Source organism: Trypanosoma theileri, assembly GCF_002087225.1.
Source record: "Trypanosoma theileri isolate Edinburgh chromosome Unknown TM35_Tth_20_V1, whole genome shotgun sequence".
Classification (NCBI taxonomy): domain Eukaryota; phylum Euglenozoa; class Kinetoplastea; order Trypanosomatida; family Trypanosomatidae; genus Trypanosoma; species Trypanosoma theileri.
The window spans coordinates 393,648-413,269 of NW_021639862.1; the positions used below are offsets into that span (position 1 = coordinate 393,648).

The 19,622-nt window shown below is 44.3% G+C and overlaps 6 protein-coding genes across 6 annotated transcripts; all 6 read left to right on the plus strand.

Annotated features, from left to right (window-relative positions):
- Window positions 1-64: 64 nt before the first annotated feature.
- On the plus strand, window positions 65-1,684 carry TM35_000202180 (uncharacterized protein; the record flags this gene model as incomplete). The annotated part of the gene is made up of 1 exon (XM_029026903.1): window positions 65-1,684. One exon carries the CDS (start codon window positions 65-67, stop codon window positions 1,682-1,684), a length of 1,620 nt encoding a protein of 539 aa, XP_028881875.1.
- A 711-nt stretch (window positions 1,685-2,395) lies between these two features.
- Window positions 2,396-5,428, plus strand: TM35_000202190 (uncharacterized protein; the record flags this gene model as incomplete). The annotated part of the gene is made up of 1 exon (XM_029026904.1): window positions 2,396-5,428. The coding sequence occupies one exon, from the start codon at window positions 2,396-2,398 to the stop codon at window positions 5,426-5,428; it is 3,033 nt and encodes a 1,010-aa protein (XP_028881876.1).
- Window positions 5,429-6,211: 783 nt separating this feature from the next.
- TM35_000202200 (uncharacterized protein) lies at window positions 6,212-7,816 on the plus strand (the record flags this gene model as incomplete). Its single annotated transcript, XM_029026905.1, has 1 exon — window positions 6,212-7,816. The coding sequence occupies one exon, from the start codon at window positions 6,212-6,214 to the stop codon at window positions 7,814-7,816; it is 1,605 nt and encodes a 534-aa protein (XP_028881877.1).
- A 1,090-nt stretch (window positions 7,817-8,906) lies between these two features.
- On the plus strand, window positions 8,907-12,188 carry TM35_000202210 (uncharacterized protein; the record flags this gene model as incomplete). The annotated part of the gene is made up of 1 exon (XM_029026906.1): window positions 8,907-12,188. The coding sequence occupies one exon, from the start codon at window positions 8,907-8,909 to the stop codon at window positions 12,186-12,188; it is 3,282 nt and encodes a 1,093-aa protein (XP_028881878.1).
- Window positions 12,189-13,463: 1,275 nt separating this feature from the next.
- TM35_000202220 (putative transmembrane protein) lies at window positions 13,464-15,941 on the plus strand (the record flags this gene model as incomplete). The annotated part of the gene is made up of 1 exon (XM_029026907.1): window positions 13,464-15,941. The coding sequence occupies one exon, from the start codon at window positions 13,464-13,466 to the stop codon at window positions 15,939-15,941; it is 2,478 nt and encodes an 825-aa protein (XP_028881879.1).
- Window positions 15,942-16,194: 253 nt separating this feature from the next.
- TM35_000202230 (uncharacterized protein) lies at window positions 16,195-16,941 on the plus strand (the record flags this gene model as incomplete). Its single annotated transcript, XM_029026908.1, has 1 exon — window positions 16,195-16,941. The coding sequence occupies one exon, from the start codon at window positions 16,195-16,197 to the stop codon at window positions 16,939-16,941; it is 747 nt and encodes a 248-aa protein (XP_028881880.1).
- Between the last annotated feature and the right edge of the window lie 2,681 nt (window positions 16,942-19,622).

The window sequence follows — 19,622 nt, forward strand, 5'->3', positions numbered from 1 at the left end:
ATATATATATATATATATATATATATAAGTGGTAATCCATCAGCTTTCTTTTTATCTCTCTCTGATGGATGGGATTCGAGATGAATTGCGGGTGTTGGCAGCGGAGCCGCCGCCGGTTGTGGAACTCACAGACGAATTTGTGCGGTTGATTGGACTGCGGCGTCCATCCGCAGAGGCGCTGGAGCCCGTTTTCGCCGCCCACTGCGATCAACTTCTCCCTGTTGGTAATCCAATAACTAATAATAATAATAATAGTAATAGTGACAGTGTGGGTAATAGTGGTCGGGGGAGAAGTTTGATTTCCACACGTTTGGCCCCCCGTGCGGTGGTGTTGACACGCAATGGATCTTTGTTTCTATTAAAACAACGCAGTGGACGGGCGGGTGTTATTGTGGAGAGACTCGAGTTCGGCGCCTACGCCCCACAACTCAAAGAGAAGAAGAATAAGAATAAAAAGAGCCATACTAACAATAATAATAATAATAATAATAATAATAATAATAATAATAATAATAATAATAATATGTGGGGAAGATCTTTTCGTAGAGGTGAAGAAGAAAAAGAAGAAGAAGGTCAATCACGTTCTGCTGAGTGGCTAACATCTTCTAAGGAGTTCCCTCCAGTACGTGTGGAGATCACTGTAGATGAGAAGGCATTACCAAATGGAATGCAGGCAATGTGTATTACAGGAATGACTCGGCAGAGACGTAAACGATCTCAACAAGGAACTAATGATATCATCAGAGGAATAAAGTCAACATTAGAAACTGGAATATCAACAGATTCTAAAGGAAAGAATGAAAGACGTTTGAATGTACCTCTTCCATCATCATCAGCGTTGGTTTCTCCTCTTCGCTCTCACTATAACCCCAGTGCTGGGCGAGTAGAAGAAGAAGAACAGCAGAATAATGATAATGATAATGAGATGCGGGTGAGAGTTGTGATTGCCCTTCAGTTTAGCGCTGATCGTATTTTATTAGCAAGTGTATTGGCATTACGGATTAAACAAATTGCAGCACACTATGAACGTTTAAAGATGTTAACATTTAGTGTACGTCCATGCAGTACATCATTCTATTTAGCACGACAGTACATGACACTATGTGCAATAACTTCTAATTCTAATTCTACTATGAATAATAATAATAATAATAATAATAATAATAATAATAATAATAATAATAATAATAGTGGTTTATTATATACACACATAGTGGGGAATAGCAAGAGTGAGAGAATGATGGGTTGGTTTAACAAGATGTTAACATCTCATATCACTATAAAGGATGTTGTGATGAAAGGCATGGATGAACCCGCTATTCTCTCACGCCATAAGTCTAAAGGTCTAACAGCATGGAATGACTATGAAGATAATAGTCAAACCTCTTCTTCTTCTTTATCATCATTATCATTATCATTATCATCATCTACTTATTCTTCTTCTTCTTCTTTCTCTTCATCGTTGCCTTCATCCATGTATACAACAGATGTGGAGGCGGAACGTGAAGTGGAGTTGAGAAATCGACAACAACGCCAACAACAACAGGCGGAGTTTTACACACAAACAACATTAGAAGAAACAGACAACTTTACTAAATCTCTGGAGGAGTTGTTGGATGATATTGGACGTGTGGAAGAACTGCTGAGAACACAACGGGCCCATCGAGTACAGACACTGTTGTGATCAATACTGTTTTATTTTCATAAGTATAGGAAGAGTTTATTTTATTTTTTGTTTTGTTTTTATTTTGGAGTTTTCCTCTATCGTTTCGTTTATTTTATTTATTTTATTTATTTATTTATCGTCCAGTGTTATTATTTATTCTTTATTAGTTATTGGTTCCTTTACTGTTACTTTTATTATCTCTCTTCCATAATGCAGAGAGTAATACACATGACATCATCATAGTTCTTCGCACACTATCTAAATACTCTTTCTCTCTTTCTCTCTCTCTCTCTCTCATTTCTTTCCAAAAAAAAAAAGAAAAATAATACAAAGCACCAAAAAAAAAAAAAAAAAAAAATAGTAATAAATAACCGTAATAATAATAATATTAATAGTTATTATTACTTACACTTAGAGTATTACGAAGACGACGATAGAGGCAGTTGTGTCTCCCACGCACACACACACACACACACCAATCCTGCTGTTGTGTTCACTAAAAAAAAACTCCACATCTCCACAGTAGTGAGACGTGAGAAGGAACACAAACAACAATAACAATAATAACAATAATAACAATAGAGAGTGTAGATAGAAACAGGAACAGGTGCCGGTTTGAGGAGGATCAAACCAAATAAAGATAAAAAAATAAATAAATAAACCTTTCCTATACCTCTTCTCTGTAGATTCCTATATATATATATATATATATATATATAATCTGCACCAATGATGGATTATCAAAACAACAACAACAACAACAACAACAGTGATGATGATAATGATGATGACATCTATCGCGATCTTGAGTGTTCTGCAAACTTCTCGCAGTTGTGTGGACGCCCATCGCTGCGATTAACACCACCGCCCCCAACTCCTCTCAAATCACACAACACTAATCTCAACAGAGGACCCAAACAACAACACTATCAATATCATCAACAATTCCCCATCACCCGTCAGCAACTACGCCGTCAACGTGCAGTGGGGAATGCACAAACCGCACCCACATCACCCGTCTGGCCGAGAAGTAATAAAACTTCTTCTTCTTCATCAATATTATTATTCCAACAACAACAACAACAAGAGGAACAACAACAACAACAACGAGCATTAACACCAGCCCCAACACCAACACGTTTACTTCCCAATGCGATGATGAGAGAAGAAACTAACACTACTACTACTACTACTGCTAATATTAACCCTATAAGGAAGAAGAAGCACAATCACCACAACTACAATGAGGATGAAAATAACAGTGAAGAGAATTGTATTGTCGCATTTCGCAGAAATTATGATGTGGAGGATGATGGGGAAGTAAGTGTAATGCAAAGCAGTCGTTATGTTTCCTTCTCATTTACAAGTGCACTCACATCACGGCGGCCATCAGAGAGTCGCCCAGCAACACCGTCGCCAAAGCCACGGGCCGCTATTATGCCATCCAACTTCCCAGACCTTCACTTCTCAGATGATGAGAATGAAAATAAAGATGAGAATAAAGAGAAGGAAGATGATGAGAATAAAGAGAAAGAGGAAGAGAAAGAGCGAAATGAAGATAAACGGGAAAACAATGAGGATATGAATCCTCCATTGTGTTGTACACCAACATCTACGATAGCCCTCTCGAGATCTTTATCTACATCCGATAAGATGTCTACACGCCTACGTGAAGAGAAGGAAACTCTTGTTGAGATTGTTGGAGTTGTTGAGTGTAGTAATGCTGAAGAAGATGTGAAAGAATATCAGAGGAATGATGTACAGACTATCGGTACATTTCCTCTTTCTTATGGCGAGGCTCCTACAATAATGAAAACACATATGACTGTTAATCCTTCTTCTTCCTCTTCTTCTATGGAGAGAAAAGAACCGCCACTGCGAGGAAATGGAGTAAAGCGGGAACGATCTCATCCCTCCTCACACCAGTCAACATCTTTTATACTCTGCGGTCGAGACTCCACTTCTTCTCCTCCCATTGTGCCTGCTATTATGAAGGATGGCAATCATCCTCATAATAATAATAATAATAATAATAATAATAATAATAATAATAATATTAATGATGGATATTGTGTAGAAGAGGTGGAGGAAAGTCCAAAGAGAGATGAAGTTAAACGTCTCAAGGCCGAGTCCACTTCTCAACAGCAGCAACAACAACAACAAGAGGAAGAAGATGAAGAAGAAAAGAAAAAAGAAGAACAATCATGCATACGGAGATCAACAGATCTAGAACCAGAAGAGGAGAAGAGTGTTGCGTACAGTCTCTGTATAGATAACACACTGCCGATGGGAATAACAAAAGAAAATGGAGGGTCGCTGGTGTTGGTGAGTGGTCCAACCCCAACACCGTGGCGCCAACGTCCTCTCATCCCCGCAATAACGGAAGAAACAAAAGTGGAAGAAAAAGAAGAGGAACCGCACAGTTCAATGGTGATTGATGTTCGCTGCAGTGATGCGATGGTCTCTCCACGGAGACTTTTTACAGATACTTCTATTGATAATAATATGGAAATAAAAGCAAACAACAACAACAACAACAACAACTGTCTGGTTACTTCTCAGGGGAATCCATGTACGGAAAAGGATGAGGGAGCAGCCAACACTATAGAGATGGGAATTGCGTTGAATACAGTAACACCTAACACTGCCTCCTCTTTCTTATTATTAGATGGTAATGAAGAAGAAGAAGAGGAAAAGGAAAAAGAAAAAGAAGAAGAACAGGAAAAGAGTATTATGATGACAACAACTCCACATCGTCCAAGTGAAGATTTAATTGCGTTGATTGAAGCTGCAAGAGAAGAGGTGCGGCGGGCGAGTGAGCGGCTCATGGCGGCTATTGAAGATGCACATCGTAGTCATCATGGATCCTCAATGAGGAGGAGTGTGAACCATCATGAGAATGAGGAAGGTGAGAGTCATTTATATTCACATGAGGGGATAGATAGATCTTGGCAGTTAAGCATGGGCGGCTGCTCTACAGAAGAGACTAATAATAATAATAATAATAATAATAATAATATTANTAATAATAATAATAATAATAATAATAATAATAATAATAATAATAATATTAATAATAATAATGTATGGGATCCGCCAAAGAATGCCGTTCTCCGCTCTTTATTGGCGAAGAATGCCGATCGCATTGCACTTCGACTGCGTGGATATGATCGCAGAGATGCGGGTACACTTCCAATGCATGTAGTGACACGTGTAGTATTGCAGTTGATCCTATTAAACTCTTCTTCTTCTTCTTCTTCTTCTTCTTCTTCCACTTTATTATTATCATCATCATCATCTGATGCTGCTGTTACTATTGATAAAACCCCACAACGTATAAATGAGATGCTGTGGGGTTCTCTTCCATCCTCTCCACTCTCACCGCTCTGCGGCAGTACACATGAGAAGAAAACAATCAAACAACAACAAGAAGAGACACGTGCGGTGGAGGAAAGTGTGATGCGACTTTATTTGAGTTTATGGAGTTGTTTCCGAGAGTGCTTTGGTGAGCGATATGCGGCTAAACACCTCGGTTTATTAGAAAACACAACCACCATTGATAACAACAAGGATAAGAAGAAGAATAGTGATAATAGTAATAGTGGTAATGGTAATGGTAGTAGTTATTCAAATCGAATGATGACATCTTTCCCGCGTCTTTATCAACAATTGTATAATGCGGGACAACATACAGCAGCAATGCCACCATTAGATGTTCTTGTGGATTACAAGAGATTTGCTTCCAGTCTTTCTGAGCTTTAACTGAGCTAAATAAATAGAGAGAGAGAGAGAAGGAAATCTATCTATCTATCTATCTATCTATATGAGAGAGTATGATTTTCTTTTTCCACCACTTAGTACTATACTATATTCTATTTTAACTTATCCCCTTTTTTTTTGTGCACCTTTTGTTTACATCTGAGCAAGAAGAAGAGGGAATTGAACAACGACGACAAAAAGAACGAAATGACGTAGATGATGATGATGATAGTAAGAGACTTTGCGGTCTGTTTTTTTTCCTGTGAAGCGAAGACCTTGTTGGTTTTTTTTTTTTCTGTTTTTTCATCATTTTTTTTTTTTTTTTGATTCCGTTGGATTCACATATACCGCAGGTAGAGTATTTGCACTTCCTCGTGTTTGTTCATTTTCTCACTATCACGTTGTAGATGATATGATGTGTATATATGTATATAGATATATATACAGACTACACTCAGTTTTAGACGACTATATATATATAGATAGAGTGCGTGAGTAGATGAGTTTGGTGTTTTAACACAGATGGAAAGTGTGTTTGCGGCAGTTTTATTAGATGCATTTTTTTTTATTTTTATTTTTCTCATACTTTCCCTTTTAGATGCGCTGTGTTTTTTTTTCCCCCTTTTTATTTTTATAATAATTCTTACCTTCATTTTTTCTTTATTTATTACCTCTTTCCTCGTTTCCTTTCCCCATATTATATTTTCATTTCTCATTCTTTATTATTCTTATTATTATCTCTATAGAGAAATAAAAAAAAAGGGGTGTGTGAGATTGAGATTGAGAATGGATAAAGAACTCTCTACAACGGCTGCCCATACTGCTGATAAGATGAATACATGCCTCACTACACAGCACGGGGTGCGGTTTGATTTCAGTGAAGAGAAGGCGGAGTTCAATCAATATTGGTACTCCACACACACCATACACACCTTGTTGGATGAAGTCCGGCAACACGCCACGGCTTGTGCCTTCTTGTCCACACCATCACTCTACTTTGCACTAGTGGCAGATAATAATAATAATAATAATGATAATAATAATATGGTTAAGGATGGAGAATCCACATCTCCATCCACTACTACTACTACTACCTCTTCATCTTCATCATCATTACTTCCATCTGAACAGTTAAAGAAAAATAGTCGTCTATTTGAGTTTGACCGTCAGTGGGAGAAGGAGCCTGGATTTGTTCGTTATGATTTCCACAAACCTGAACAGGTGCCTGTGCAGTATCTCGCAGCGTTTGATTACATCTTGGCAGACCCGCCATTCATCACCGAAGATGTATGGGCTGCATACATTCAAACCGCAAAGTTGCTGCTTAAGCCTGGCGGTAAGTTGCTCTTCACAACTGTATTGGAAAATCACACCATGTTGGAATCCTTATTGGATGCCCCACTCTTCATTGCCCCATTTCGCCCCGCTATTGCCAATCTCACTTATCAGTATGTGTGTTTCACTAACTACAGACCCACACGTCTTGTTTGTTTAAATGCTGAACTCCCCGCAGAGGATGTGAAGATCATGGCGGCTATTCAAATGGCCAATGATTTGCGGGAATCGGAGCAGCAGTTCACCGCACAAATGCGAGAACGCAATCGGAAAGGTGAAAAACCACTTCCCACCCTCATGCACCGTGGGAATGAGAATAACAATAATAATACTAATACTGATAATAATAATAATACTGATAACGCTGGGGAGTTCCCACTTGCAGCCATGAAATGGGGTTACATACCAGAAGGACTCACTATGTATACAAATGGGGCTGAAATGCCACCAGCAGATGGTGGGAATAACAACACATGTGACTATGGTGATACTTATCGCGAAGTACAAACATTACGGGAGACATTGGATAACTTCAAACGCAATATTGACCTTGCACAGAAACATCTAGATGTGCTCTTGCGGTTAGAACAAAAACGTAGTAAACAAGAACAGAGCGAAACAGAAACAACAACAACAACAACATCATCATCATCATCATCATTAGAGGCTACAGAGACGGCTCTAGTGGCAGGAAGAAAACAACTGCAAGAGACGCTTGAGAGTATGCGTGGTTTAATTAATACTGTGGAGATGAGTGAGTCTCGCGTGGCTGCAGCTGATGGGACTCGACCAGTGACAACATATATTGTTTCCATGAAGGAGTGTGTGGAGGCGTATGCGACTGTTCCTGTGCGGAAACAGGAACTGAATGAGTTAGCCGCAGATGCCACCCGCAAGTACAAGTCTCCGGTATTTAACAGAATGAAGGAACTTCTGCAGCGAATGAAGGATATAAAGAAACAATATCAACAACAACAACAACAGCAGCAACAGCAACAACAAGGAGAAGAAAATAGGGGAGAGGGATCTACAGAGCCCACGTTGGTTTCGTCTTGATCAGACTCTCTCTGTGAGTTAAATAGATGTGAAATATACTACACAGTGTAGAGATGGGACTGTGGTAATTATAATTGTTATGAAAAAGGAAAAATGTACTGATATTGATGATTTACCTGTTTTTCTATGCTCTTGCATGGCTTGCTAACAATGACAGCAGAACGTGATGGGAAAAAGAAAAGGCGAGTGAAATAATAAAGAAAAAGAAAAAAAAAACGAACAATGAAGACATTGTGTTATCTTTGAAAAAGAAAGATCGAAAACAAAAAGAAAAAGGAGAAGAAACAAAAGGATCGAAGAAGAACAAAAAAATAAAAAAAATAAAAAAAAAATGAAATAGATCTTCTCAACTGCACACTCTGGTACAACTTTATTGACTAGAAATGGTACCACAAAATTTCCATGTTCTTTTTTTTGTTTGTTTCCTTAAACATATATATGTATGTGGTTGAATATACGTATTTTTCCTTTTTTTTCTTCTTCTTTTTCTCTGGAAGAATATATAGCTTTCTATCATCAGAATAGGATTTTTATTTCTTTCCACACGCGCGCGTGTTGTTTCATTTGCCTTGGTCTTTTTGTTTACCTTCTCGCTTGAAGGTGGGATTAGGGAACAAACAAAGAGAACAATCCAAACAAAAAAAAAAGGAGGACGGCATTTGACAACTGGTGTACACGCAAAAAAAGAAAAAAAAAACAAAAAAAAAGGTTAAGAGTAAGATTGGCGGCCCTGAGCTACTGCTTGCTCTTAATCTGTCTGTTTCCTTTTGTGTTCCATCAGCTAGAGTAACCGTCAAAGAAAAAAAAAAAAGAAAAAAAGAAAATAAATCAGGAAAACAAAAACGAAAAAAAAAAGGAGAAAAAAACGAGACAGTAGCATATTGCAAAAACTAAGTTTGCTGTTGCTACCTATTCACTGCTTTAAACCGAGGTCAATCAATACCAAGCATCAAGAGCCCTAAAGGAGGAATCACAGAGTGAACCCGGAAAAGAAAAAGAGCAAAAAAAAAAAAAAAACGGCGAGTGAGTATCAAAGGGGAATCCATAGCGTGTCCTGTAATAACTGTGTGATTTGTGATTTGCCTTTGAAATGATTTCTTTGGAGTTTGTGAGCGGCCGCCCTTCTGGAAGCGCGCCATATTATTCTCTTGTTGTCCGTGAGCCGTACACTCTCGGCCGTGCTCGTGAATGCGATATTTTCCTAGACTATGGTGATATCTCGCAGAAGCACGCCTCGCTGAATGTGATGCGGCAAAGTCAGGCCAAACAACAAGAACAGCAACAAAAACAAAAACGTCGTGATGTGAAAGGAGAAAAAAGAGGATCGAGTGTTCCCACACTTGAGGATGATGAGGATGAAGATGATACCGCTCTTCACAACGGCACTGGAGTGGAGGACTTGCACAAGAAAACGTTCTCTGCAGCCGGCACGGCCGTCGACCCGCCCATTCCGGACACTGCGGAGGAGACGGAAGATGTGGAGGACGAGACGTCTCCGCTGCGCGAGGCGGATCCTCTCGTGCTGCGACTCTCCCGCCCGCGCGGTGCCGGACGCGTGGCGGTCAACGACGTGGAGGTTGGCGACGCGCCGGTTTATCTCCTCGACGGGGCGGAGGTGCAGTTCGGCGCCCAAGTGCGGCTGCGGGTGCGGTACCGGCCGCTCGTCGTGTGCGTCTCTCGCGCGGGGGTCGGCCGCGACCGGGTGCGGGAGCTGGAGTTCATGTACCACCGCCTCGGGGCGACCCTCACACGCCGTCGTGGCCCCGCCGTCCGCCGCGATCTCCCGCAGCCCATCGGTTTGTTGTACGCCACGGAGACCGCAGGCCACGAGGACGCGTGGTGTCTGACGGCACTCGCCGCCGGGTACTCCGTCGTGCTACCAACTTATGTGTTTGAATGGTTCGCGGCCCTCGCACAGAGTGCGTCGTCGCCTCTCAGCGTACTGCCACCACCCGTGCGGTTTGAAGTGCCTATTCTGTGTAACCGCACCTCGGCTGCACATGCGGCATGGTACTTGCGGCCAGAGTCGGACGTCTGTCCGTTCCCGCTCTATCCCATTCCTTCCAACGCCACCATTAAGCGCACACGTGAAACACTCTTCGCCGGGAAAGAGTTCTTCTTTGTTTCTGATGAGGTGGAGGAGCGGTACCGAAAGGCGGTGACGCTTTGTGGTGGGGAGGTGCATCGATTGGATGAAGCCAATATCATAACTACCAAAGGGGTGAAGAAAGAGGCCTCCATTACTACCGAACCTGAAGAGATGCCTGAGCCCATTGCTGTTGATCCCATTCCCATCGACCATAATAATAATAATAATAATAATAGTGATAACCATGATAATAATGATAAAAATACTAATACTATCTCCCCTGATGCTGCCGCTGATAATGAGGGCGATGGGGAAGATGATACGCACGGCGATAAGGAAATCACTGAGGATAAAGAGAGGAAAGAAGAAGAGGAAGAAGAGGGCGACAACAACAAGGACAAGGACAACGACAAGAAGAAGAATTCTCCTGATTCGGTTCAAGAAGCTGCTCCTCTTGACGGCGGTGTCGCTGATGCTTCAAGTACTCCTGTTCCCAACAACTGTGACACTTCTGCTTCCTCTATGGGTGCCACCGTTACTTCTGCCACATTCTTTATTGTGGTGGATCATGATATGGAGGGTGTGTTGCAGCACGGTGATCCCGATGAAGAGGCTGCTGCGCAGCAGGTTCTAGATGATGCTCACCGCGCAGGTATTCAAGTTCCTGTGATTAGTGAACGAAGTCTCTTTTATTCACTTCTTGCCAACCGCTTCTCTATTATTGAGGTTCCATGGCCACCGGCCCCTGAAGGCAGTCACGTTGAAGGCAGTGAACCAAATGTCTGGCCGATCGCAGCACCAGAAATCGATGATGGTGTAATCGAAGTAAATGGTGCGCCACAGACTCCAAGGATGGAAGTTCGCACAACACTTCAAACACCACGAGGGAATAGAAGGAGGACACCTTCATCTCGTCGACATGGAAGTACCCACAATGATCGCACTGCATCAGCCTCTGTGAATGGCAAAAGGGAAAAATCGACACCGGTGCAAAAACGCGGACGGAGTCAACAGCGTCTCCGATTACTAACATCGGCAGACTTGTGTGATGCCCTACGTAACCGTGTGAGAGCGTTCGTAGCAAGGGAGGAGCCAAAACTTATTGAAGGTCTTGTGGGGTCTAAGCGTAATTTCTTTGTTAATCCAGAACTGGTGGAGTACGCACACGAATGTCAAACATTGGTAATGCGTTACATGGATAAAATGGATCAGGTATTGGCACAATTGGATGAAGACTCGCGGCAAGTCATGGATATCCAACGCTGCCAGGATGACTGCCGTGCATTGTACTGCAACGCCCAGCAAATTATTGACTATGCCGAATATGCAGCTCGACGACCACGACGTGTGTCTATGAATGGCGTCCCAGTTCGTCGTTACATGACCCCAGTGTACAGCTCAAGAGCACAACGTACCACAATAGGAGGAGATGCACAACGTCAACAACAACAACAACAGCACCACCACCATCAACAGCAGCAGCAGCAGCAGCAGCAACAACAACAAGAGTATGAGAGTGGAGTAAGTCCTCTCAACGTCTCACCTCCAGCCAAGGGGATGAAACCACCACAGAACCAGACCATGCGTCGAGGAAGATCATCACCCACACGACCTCAATCGCGTCGTCCCAAGCGGCCAAGTAAAAACTCCAGCCCGCAGCTCAACGCCCAGTCACCGCAGGGCAATGGCCACATGGACAGTTCCAGCGAACTCATTCTCCCCACCCCAGACACAACGGGTCCACTCCCCGCAGATCACACGCCGATGCCATCCTCTTTACTCCTTGGGCGGCGCATGTCGAACTTCGAACCGCCCGCGACTGTGCGGGCACGTGGTGTACGGCGACGGGCCTCACATCCCACCAACAACGTACCGCCCACACCCGAATCCGCCCGGGAGTCGCTGCCAACACCGGTGGTCATGACGCCTAGGAACACCTCCCTGCGGCGATCCGCACAGCGCCCGCAAACCCGCGAAAACGCCAGTGAGGCGAGACCACCAGTCGCCCATCTCCCACTGACGCACGACTTCTCAATGGTTCAACGGCGCACCACACTTCCACGAACCCCGCGAACCCCGCGAACGCCAAGGCGTGCAAGCCCAGTGAGACGGCAGCTGCCCCCACCACCACCGCAACAACAGCAGCAGATTCACACACCACGTTCGGTTCGAACCCCACGTGGGGTTGTGTCCCCACAAACTGGGGGATTAACGGCATCTGTTAATGCCCCGGTAGGTCGTCGCCGGTTAGTGCAGTCGGAGAAAATACTCAGTGCTCGTTGAAGCCGAATGTGAGAAACAGAAACATTACTCTGAATAGTGGAATACAAAAACAAAAACAAAAAAGAGGAAACAAGAGCAGGGTTACGAAAAAAAAAAAAAAATTGAAAGGAGAAGTGTTAAGGAACGCGAGGAGACTCTTAAAACAAAGAAGAAAAAAACGAAAGAAAAAAAAATACGAAAAGAAAAGTAACACTATGTATCTGTTCTAGTTGCGTGAATACTCTCCCTCTTTTCTCCTTGCGGATATTTGAAATAAAATAGATGAATTTGTGTTGTTCTTGTTTTTTTTTTTTTTTTTTTTTGATTCTGTATGGAAATTGGTGACTCTGGACACATTTTTGAGGGATGTTTTCTACGTGAAAGAGTGATAAGAAAAAGAAAAAATGACGGTGTTGCCATAAACATGCAGCCACTTTCATTGTAGGAAAAAAAAAAAAGACACTCAAGAAGGAAGAAAAGAAAAGCGTGATACAAAAAAAAAGAAGAAAACCAAACGGGTAATGAGAAAAAAAAGGAAACCAACAGCAGCGCGAAAGAAGTCCTTAGACAGTACAGTTGCTGTCTCTTCTTCATTTATTTAACTAGGCACTGGTCTGTTTCTTCCCTCTTTTTTTTTACATACACATACACATAAGAATTTACCCACACAAACACCAGTGCCAAGGCGGAAGCCTTTCACTAACCGAGGACAACTAGCGTGATGTCACCGTTTCTGTCTCATATATATACTTTTTTTTTGCATTCTCATTGATCCCTTTCTTCTAGAAATAGGAAGCGTACTCCACGTTTGGTTGGTGTTGTTTGTGTGTTCTCATTTCAACAGATGTATATATTGCTCACCACGCCGTTTTTTTTTTTTTTTTCTTTTTTCTTCGATATGTTGAGTAAGGGTCAATGCTCTATTGACGAAGAGAATAAGAAACAAATATATGCGTGATAGTGAAGGAGAGGGAGATGAGAATGATAAGAAAAAGAAAAAAGGAAGAAGGGACAGAAAGGTAGTGAGAGGTAAAGTTGATTTTGATGTTTATGAGTGGTACGTGCGACTATAATGAACTATGCTTTTCTGAGAAGAAACAAAATGATAAATAGGCCTAAAAAAAAAAAAATAGTTTGAAATTTTAAACTTTATGAATAATTAGAATAATAATTGTAATAATAATTATTATTTTTTTTATTTCTTTTTCTTTTCTTTTTCTTTCTTTCTTTCCCTCTTTGTGTGCGTTTTTGTGAGGGTTTTGCCAATGTATAGTATGAGAAAACTGAAGGCGACGAATGGTACGTTGGGTTGGAACTGCAAAAAGGTATCATCGCAAACGTTGTATAAATAGACGATTTCTATTAATCATTATTTTTATTCTAGCTGTATTAACATTTCTGTTACCGTATTTATCTGAAGATGGGCATGATAATCGAATCTCACCTCTGAGAACTACTACTACTAATGATGATGATGGCGAGGTAGATATTAATACAGGTGTAAAGTCACCTATAGAAGTACAGGGAGGTAATGAGGAAATGAATCGATATTGCCCTCTTACAACGACAGAGGAAATGCAAAAGCGGTTGGGAAATATACTTCATATTGGAGTACCTCATAAAAAAATAAATGGAGAAAATCTTTTGGTACCAAAACGACAACAAAATGAAAAACCTCAATTGTTTTTACAAGGAGTTGTTCGTTTACCATTATCATTTTGGAGTACTGGATGGAATTGCTTAATGGCATGGGATCCGGATGAACAGTGTGTTATTGCCGCACAATCCTTTATCACTTTTGACAGTATTAGAAAAAAAACGGAATATGGTGTGGTACCGTACACTTTACACCGTACATGGAATAGTGATGATTATTATAATATTCAATGGAATTTAAAGAAGGAATTAATCTTTCACATCCCATCGTTATGTATCCGTGGTATTCCTTGTCCTGTTATAGTGGAAGTAACATCACACTTAAATCATCTTTTCAACTTAACGGCTACAATGGACCCAAGAGGACGTCCGGATAATGGGATAGAGTATCATCGTCTTTCAAAGGAGATTGAAATTTTCTATGGACGCGGTAGTTTTTGGCTGATGGATTATGGAAATGATGATGATGATGAAGAAAAAGGTACAAGAATAACAGACCGTGTGCGTACTTTATTACGTCAAAAAATCCCTACTTCAAGAAAAACTAAACCAGTGCATAGATCACCTTATGCAGCGCATTATTATTTTGAACGTCATATTTTACTGAACTTACCTCCTGCAATTCCTGAGAAAATTGAGCATCATGTAGTTTCCATTTACCACGATAATAGTCATATCACTTTTGACATTTCATCACATTGGCTCTCCAGAAAATTATCTGAATTACCACAAATAAATAGTGTTGAGACGTTTTTACAGTTTTTTTCGGCTATTAAGAAAGAAGAAAAAGAAAAAGAAGAGGGAAATGTTTGTGTCGCAGTTGTGACAACTTTTCTAGAGCTGCGACAGCCTTTATCATTTTTCAATTCGGAAGCAGTAATCATCCCATCAGGGTGTACGGTTTTATTTAAGGCTAATGCAGGTTTAATAGTTGGTCCAGATGTTAAACTTTACATTTCTGGTAATATTAAAAAACGTTCACTACTAACGTCTGCTTTACCTGGTGAACACTGGGGTGGGATTATTGTTGAGGCGGGTGGTGTTCTCAGGATAGAGGAAACTACTGTAGCACTTACAGGATCAGTAGGGCAAAAACGTCGCAAAGGGACAGGATCACATGTAACGTACGCAGCTCCAGCTATTACAGCTGTGGGAAGTGATATCAAGACAGAAAAGGTTAGAGTTGCAGAAGTTTTTATAAACAACTCAGCTTTTATAAACTGTGCAGGTCCTGTTTTTGGTGCTGGTTATCGTGCTCAGATTCTAATAGCTAATACCTTATTTCAAGATGTGGCACAAGGTGGGGAGTGTGTGGAATGTGAGTCACAAATGGAAAGGGTACATATTCTGGATGTGCCGTATGAATCTGAGATTCTTCTTCGTAGTTCTACTACAGCTAAACATGAGAAGGAAAAAGAGATACAAAATAGTCTTTATGTGGATGGTGATAATGATGGACTTTATTTACGAGGTGGGAAAGTTCAATTACAACGTGTAGTAGTGATGAATACACTTGATGACTGTATTGACAGCGCAAGTAGTGCTTCAAAAAGTGTAGATGATAAAATTAAAGACTCTACACAGTTGACAATTGATGGTAACGTTTTACAAAATTGTCTTCACGAGGGTATTGCACTAAGTTCTAGTGCAGGCACACTTCGTGAGGTAATTGTAAAAAATACCATTATATCTGATGTACAACAAGGTGTAGAGAATGGACACAGTGATTCAGGTCATCAAGCATTTCTGAATGACGTTCTATTTCGACGCACTCAAGTTGCTTTGCGACACGGTGATAACTATCCTCTTCCTGTTGAAGGACGAATTTTAGTGGCTAACACAATTTTTGTAAATAACAGTATAAATGTGTTAAGTGAGGAATTTGCGCAGAGTTCACCCAAAGGGTGGTCAAATCCATTCATTGACCCTTATCCTTTTTCAGAACAGCGCATTACGCTGGTTAATTGCACGGAAGAGAGCTTCCCGACTAAGTTATACGAGTTTCCTCAACTACATTGCTGGTCTTTGCAAGATGAGGAAAAGGGTGAAAAATGCCATAGTGAAAGACAGAACGGATTTAATCCGATACTTTGTGGAAGGAGGCATTATAAAGTTTGAGTAAAAGTACTATGTGATGGAAATGATATTTTCATTCTTTTTTTTTTTTTTTTTTGTTGTTGTTGTTGTTGCTACTTTCCTTTCCTTTCCTTTTTTTTCTTTGGATTCTCCTACATGTTTTTTGATTTCTCTCTCTCTCCTTCCTTCCTTCCTTCCTTCCTTCCTTCCTCGTGTTTGCGCTTCCTTTTAATACAATCAACGAAATAGTTTTTCAAAGATTATTAATAGAGTCTGGATTTTTGAAGAAAGAAAAATGTTTATACCAGCATGGTTTGTTGGAAGTGAGCTAGGTCACCAGTGCGCAGAGCTGCTGTTGGCTGCCATAGTCGGTGTGTTGCTGTACTATATTCCTTTATGTATTGCAAAACGGCAAGGCAACATTAAAATTATAACGTTGCTTGAGCCCGTTGCGCAGGCAATCGCTGCAGGCGTAGTTTCATTCTCTTGTTTTGCAATGCTACAACCCCTTCTTCCTTCCTTTACCCATGGAGGTTTGGCGTCCCCTGATGTGCTCTACTTCCTCGGTGGTATGGCCGCTGGTGGGGGACTGGTTCTCCAAACGCACCACTACTTTGGCGACGCGAGCTCCAACGCCGCGACGGCCGCCATGCTCGCCCATGGGGCGGCGGAAGGGGCCGGATTGGGACTTCTGGTGGGCACTCCCGCGTTCGCCGCCTTATTCCAGTCTCAAGTCCTCCACGGGGTGCCGGACGGGATGCTGGTGGCGACGGCCTCGCTTGAGCGAAGCGGGTTGTTGCGCACGCTGCTTGCGGCGGCGGTGGCGCGGGCAGGTCAGGCGGGTGCATTTTACGCCGTCGCCACGTGTTCCCCCGCCGTCTCCGAGGAGGCAGTTTGGACGGGGGAAGGGGTGGCATTCGGATCTATGGCGGTAATGATGTGGCAGGAGCTGGCCCAACCGGCCAAGCAACGACTCGGGAAGGTACGAGCGGCCGCAATCGCCACCATCGCGGCAGCCGTTACCTACCTTCTCTTTGATTAGGGTGTATCTTTTTGCGAGTGGAAGAGAGAAAAAAAAAAATAAAAGAAAAAAAAAAGCAGAACAGAGATAAACAAAAAAATAATGGCAACAGAGAAAACCAAAGGGAAGTATATTCTCTCTTTCCATTTCCTTTTCTTTTGTTTTCTTCTGTTTTTTTTTTCCTCTTTTTTCTTTTTTGTTGAACCCCTTTGGTAATTCACGCGCGCGGGGTTCGTCACCGAAAAAGCCGCACACCATACCGTCCGGCAGAACCCCACAGGCCGTAAAGACGCATAGAAAAACACCCGCCGGTAGGGCTAAGCGCGTTGAAAAGAAGACAGGCGCAGAGAAGGGAGCCCCTCTTCGGTCGGCTCGTCGATAAACGCGGCGGGGGCACGACAGCACCACAGCAGCAGCTCCTCCGCCAGACGGCAAAGGCGATCCCAGTGGGCTGTCTCATCACGGGGGCGCTTCTGCGCTTGCCTTCGCCCTCCGTTTCGCTCTGCAAACGTTTCTTCATTCATTTGCGCGCCACCGGGCCAACCGAGACGCCACAGTAAACCCGCCGCTTTTGCCATAACGGGCGGTGTGCTCGGCAACCCCTTCCCCGGTGCCCCCGTTGCTGCGGCCACGGCCCTTTGTGCTATGGCCTGCTCTGTGCTGCTGGCCCTCCTCGCGCACATTCGCCCCGGCCAGGGAATCCAGGGGTGGCCCGGACCACCCGCAAGCTCAAGCTCCGAGAGCAGCGCAACGCACCGCGCGTCGCACCCCTCTGCCGCAAAGGCCGCGGCAGCTTTGCCACACGCAATGACGACATCGGCTTCTTCCTGAAGGGCGCTCATCCTGCAGAGCGGGTCCTCGGGGCTAAGCAACAGCACGCCTCCCAGTTCCAGCCAACAACTGCTGTCCAGCAATGCGGCGGCACCAGGACGACGCGGTTCGGCCGTCGCCAATGTGAACAGGTGCCGTGGGTAGAAAAAGCGCTGCAACGCATGCCGATAAGCCTCTGCCTCGCTTGTGGCGCCGCTGGCGTTCGGAAGAACAAGCGCCACGCGTTGCTCCCTTTGCGTCCGTCTTCCGGCCGGTGGCTTTGAGAGCGCGTCCTCCAAAGCAGCCCGCGCAGCTTCCAGCAGAGGAAATGCCTCTCCACCAATAAAGTTCCCATCCCGCATCACTCTTCTTTTGATCTCGTCCAACAGCCGCCGCCCACCCAGCAGCGGCTTGAGCGTAGCAAGTAATGCCGCGCTAAAAACATTTCCGCAAGCAATGGCTTCAACTAGTTCCGGTGGCAGAGCGGCGCAATGCGACAGGAAGTCTTCCTCAACGTCCTGGGCCGCCCGGCGGTTTGTTTCATCTGCTTCCCGTGCCGCCGGCGCGCCGCACGCCAGAATCAGCCGAACGAGACCGAGCTGCCAAACACTTGCGGGCACGCAGAGCTCCAACGCTGACCCCTCAAGGCCCTGCCGCTGCTGCCTTCTTGGCGCTGTGTGTGGGTGCCTCTCTTCTGCAGGCCCTCCTGCCTCCACGCCGCGAAGCAAGCGGCATTTAATCAGGTTTGAGAAGCCTACGCCATCCAAGGCCGCTCGAAGTGTCAGCGCCGCCGCGCTGGCGCCAACGGCGTCGTCAAGACGCATCTCCTCCCACGCCCGGCCGCCAACATCGCCACGCGCAACCGGCATGTTTTCATCAAATTGGACTATGGAGATAGAAATCGGTGTTCCGTCGCTTTTCCTTTTACCTTGTGGTCGCCACCACCCCGGGGGCAGCCAGTCTTTCAGCAGACCCATGGCGGAGTATTCATTCTCAACGTCCTCTGAAAGAAGGCAAAGCCAAAGTGCGCCAGTCGGATTTTGTGGAGGGTCTTCTGCCGCAACCCGCGCGTTGGAGGAGCCAAGGCCATCAGCAAGATGCACCTCGTGACCACGGAGCGCCATATACACCTCAAATCTGTTTAGGCAACTGTACGTTTCAAAAACGCAGAGGATCACATGCTGAACCTGCGCCACTGGGCCCTCATCACACACAAGGCGGCGAAGGACCTTGCCGCACAACGCACGAAATGCACGGGCGCAAAAAACCTCTAACGCTTCGGGCGGTTGGTATACGGTGTCCAAAACGTGCCATTCTCCCTCCTCTTTAACCCCCTGCCCCTCCTCTATTTCCAAAACCGCTGGTTGTGCAGCGGGTGTCTCCTCCGTAAAATTCAGGGACGACTGATCTCCCTCGGAGGGCACCAGCGTGTTCCCGATATCACTTTCAGGGTCGCTTTCGCACGAAAGCCAATGGCCACTGGCCGCGCCAGCCTTCGCCAAAGCAATTGGCCCCGTTGCTGTGCTCAGAACTCGGCCAGCGAGAGAGCATACCGTTTCACCTTCGGACGCGCCGTCGCTCGTGAGAACGCCGCGGGGGCATGGCACCAGCGTGTAAAGCGGAACGGCCTCGTCATCCACGCCCGGCTCCGCGCCCAAGAAGGCCACCGTCGCGGTACCCGCGCAGGCCTGGATGCCAGTTGCTTCCGCGAGCGCATAGTGCAAGGCCTTCGCGCGCCTCCGCTTCGGCGCAAATACGGCAGTGCCAACCGCGAAGCCACCACAGAGGCCGTGCAGGTGCTGCGGTCCCCTTGCGAGCCCGTGGGTTGCCGCGGGGGCTGAGGATGGTTGGCGGCCACGCCGTCCCCGCATCCTTTCCTCCATACCGCTGAA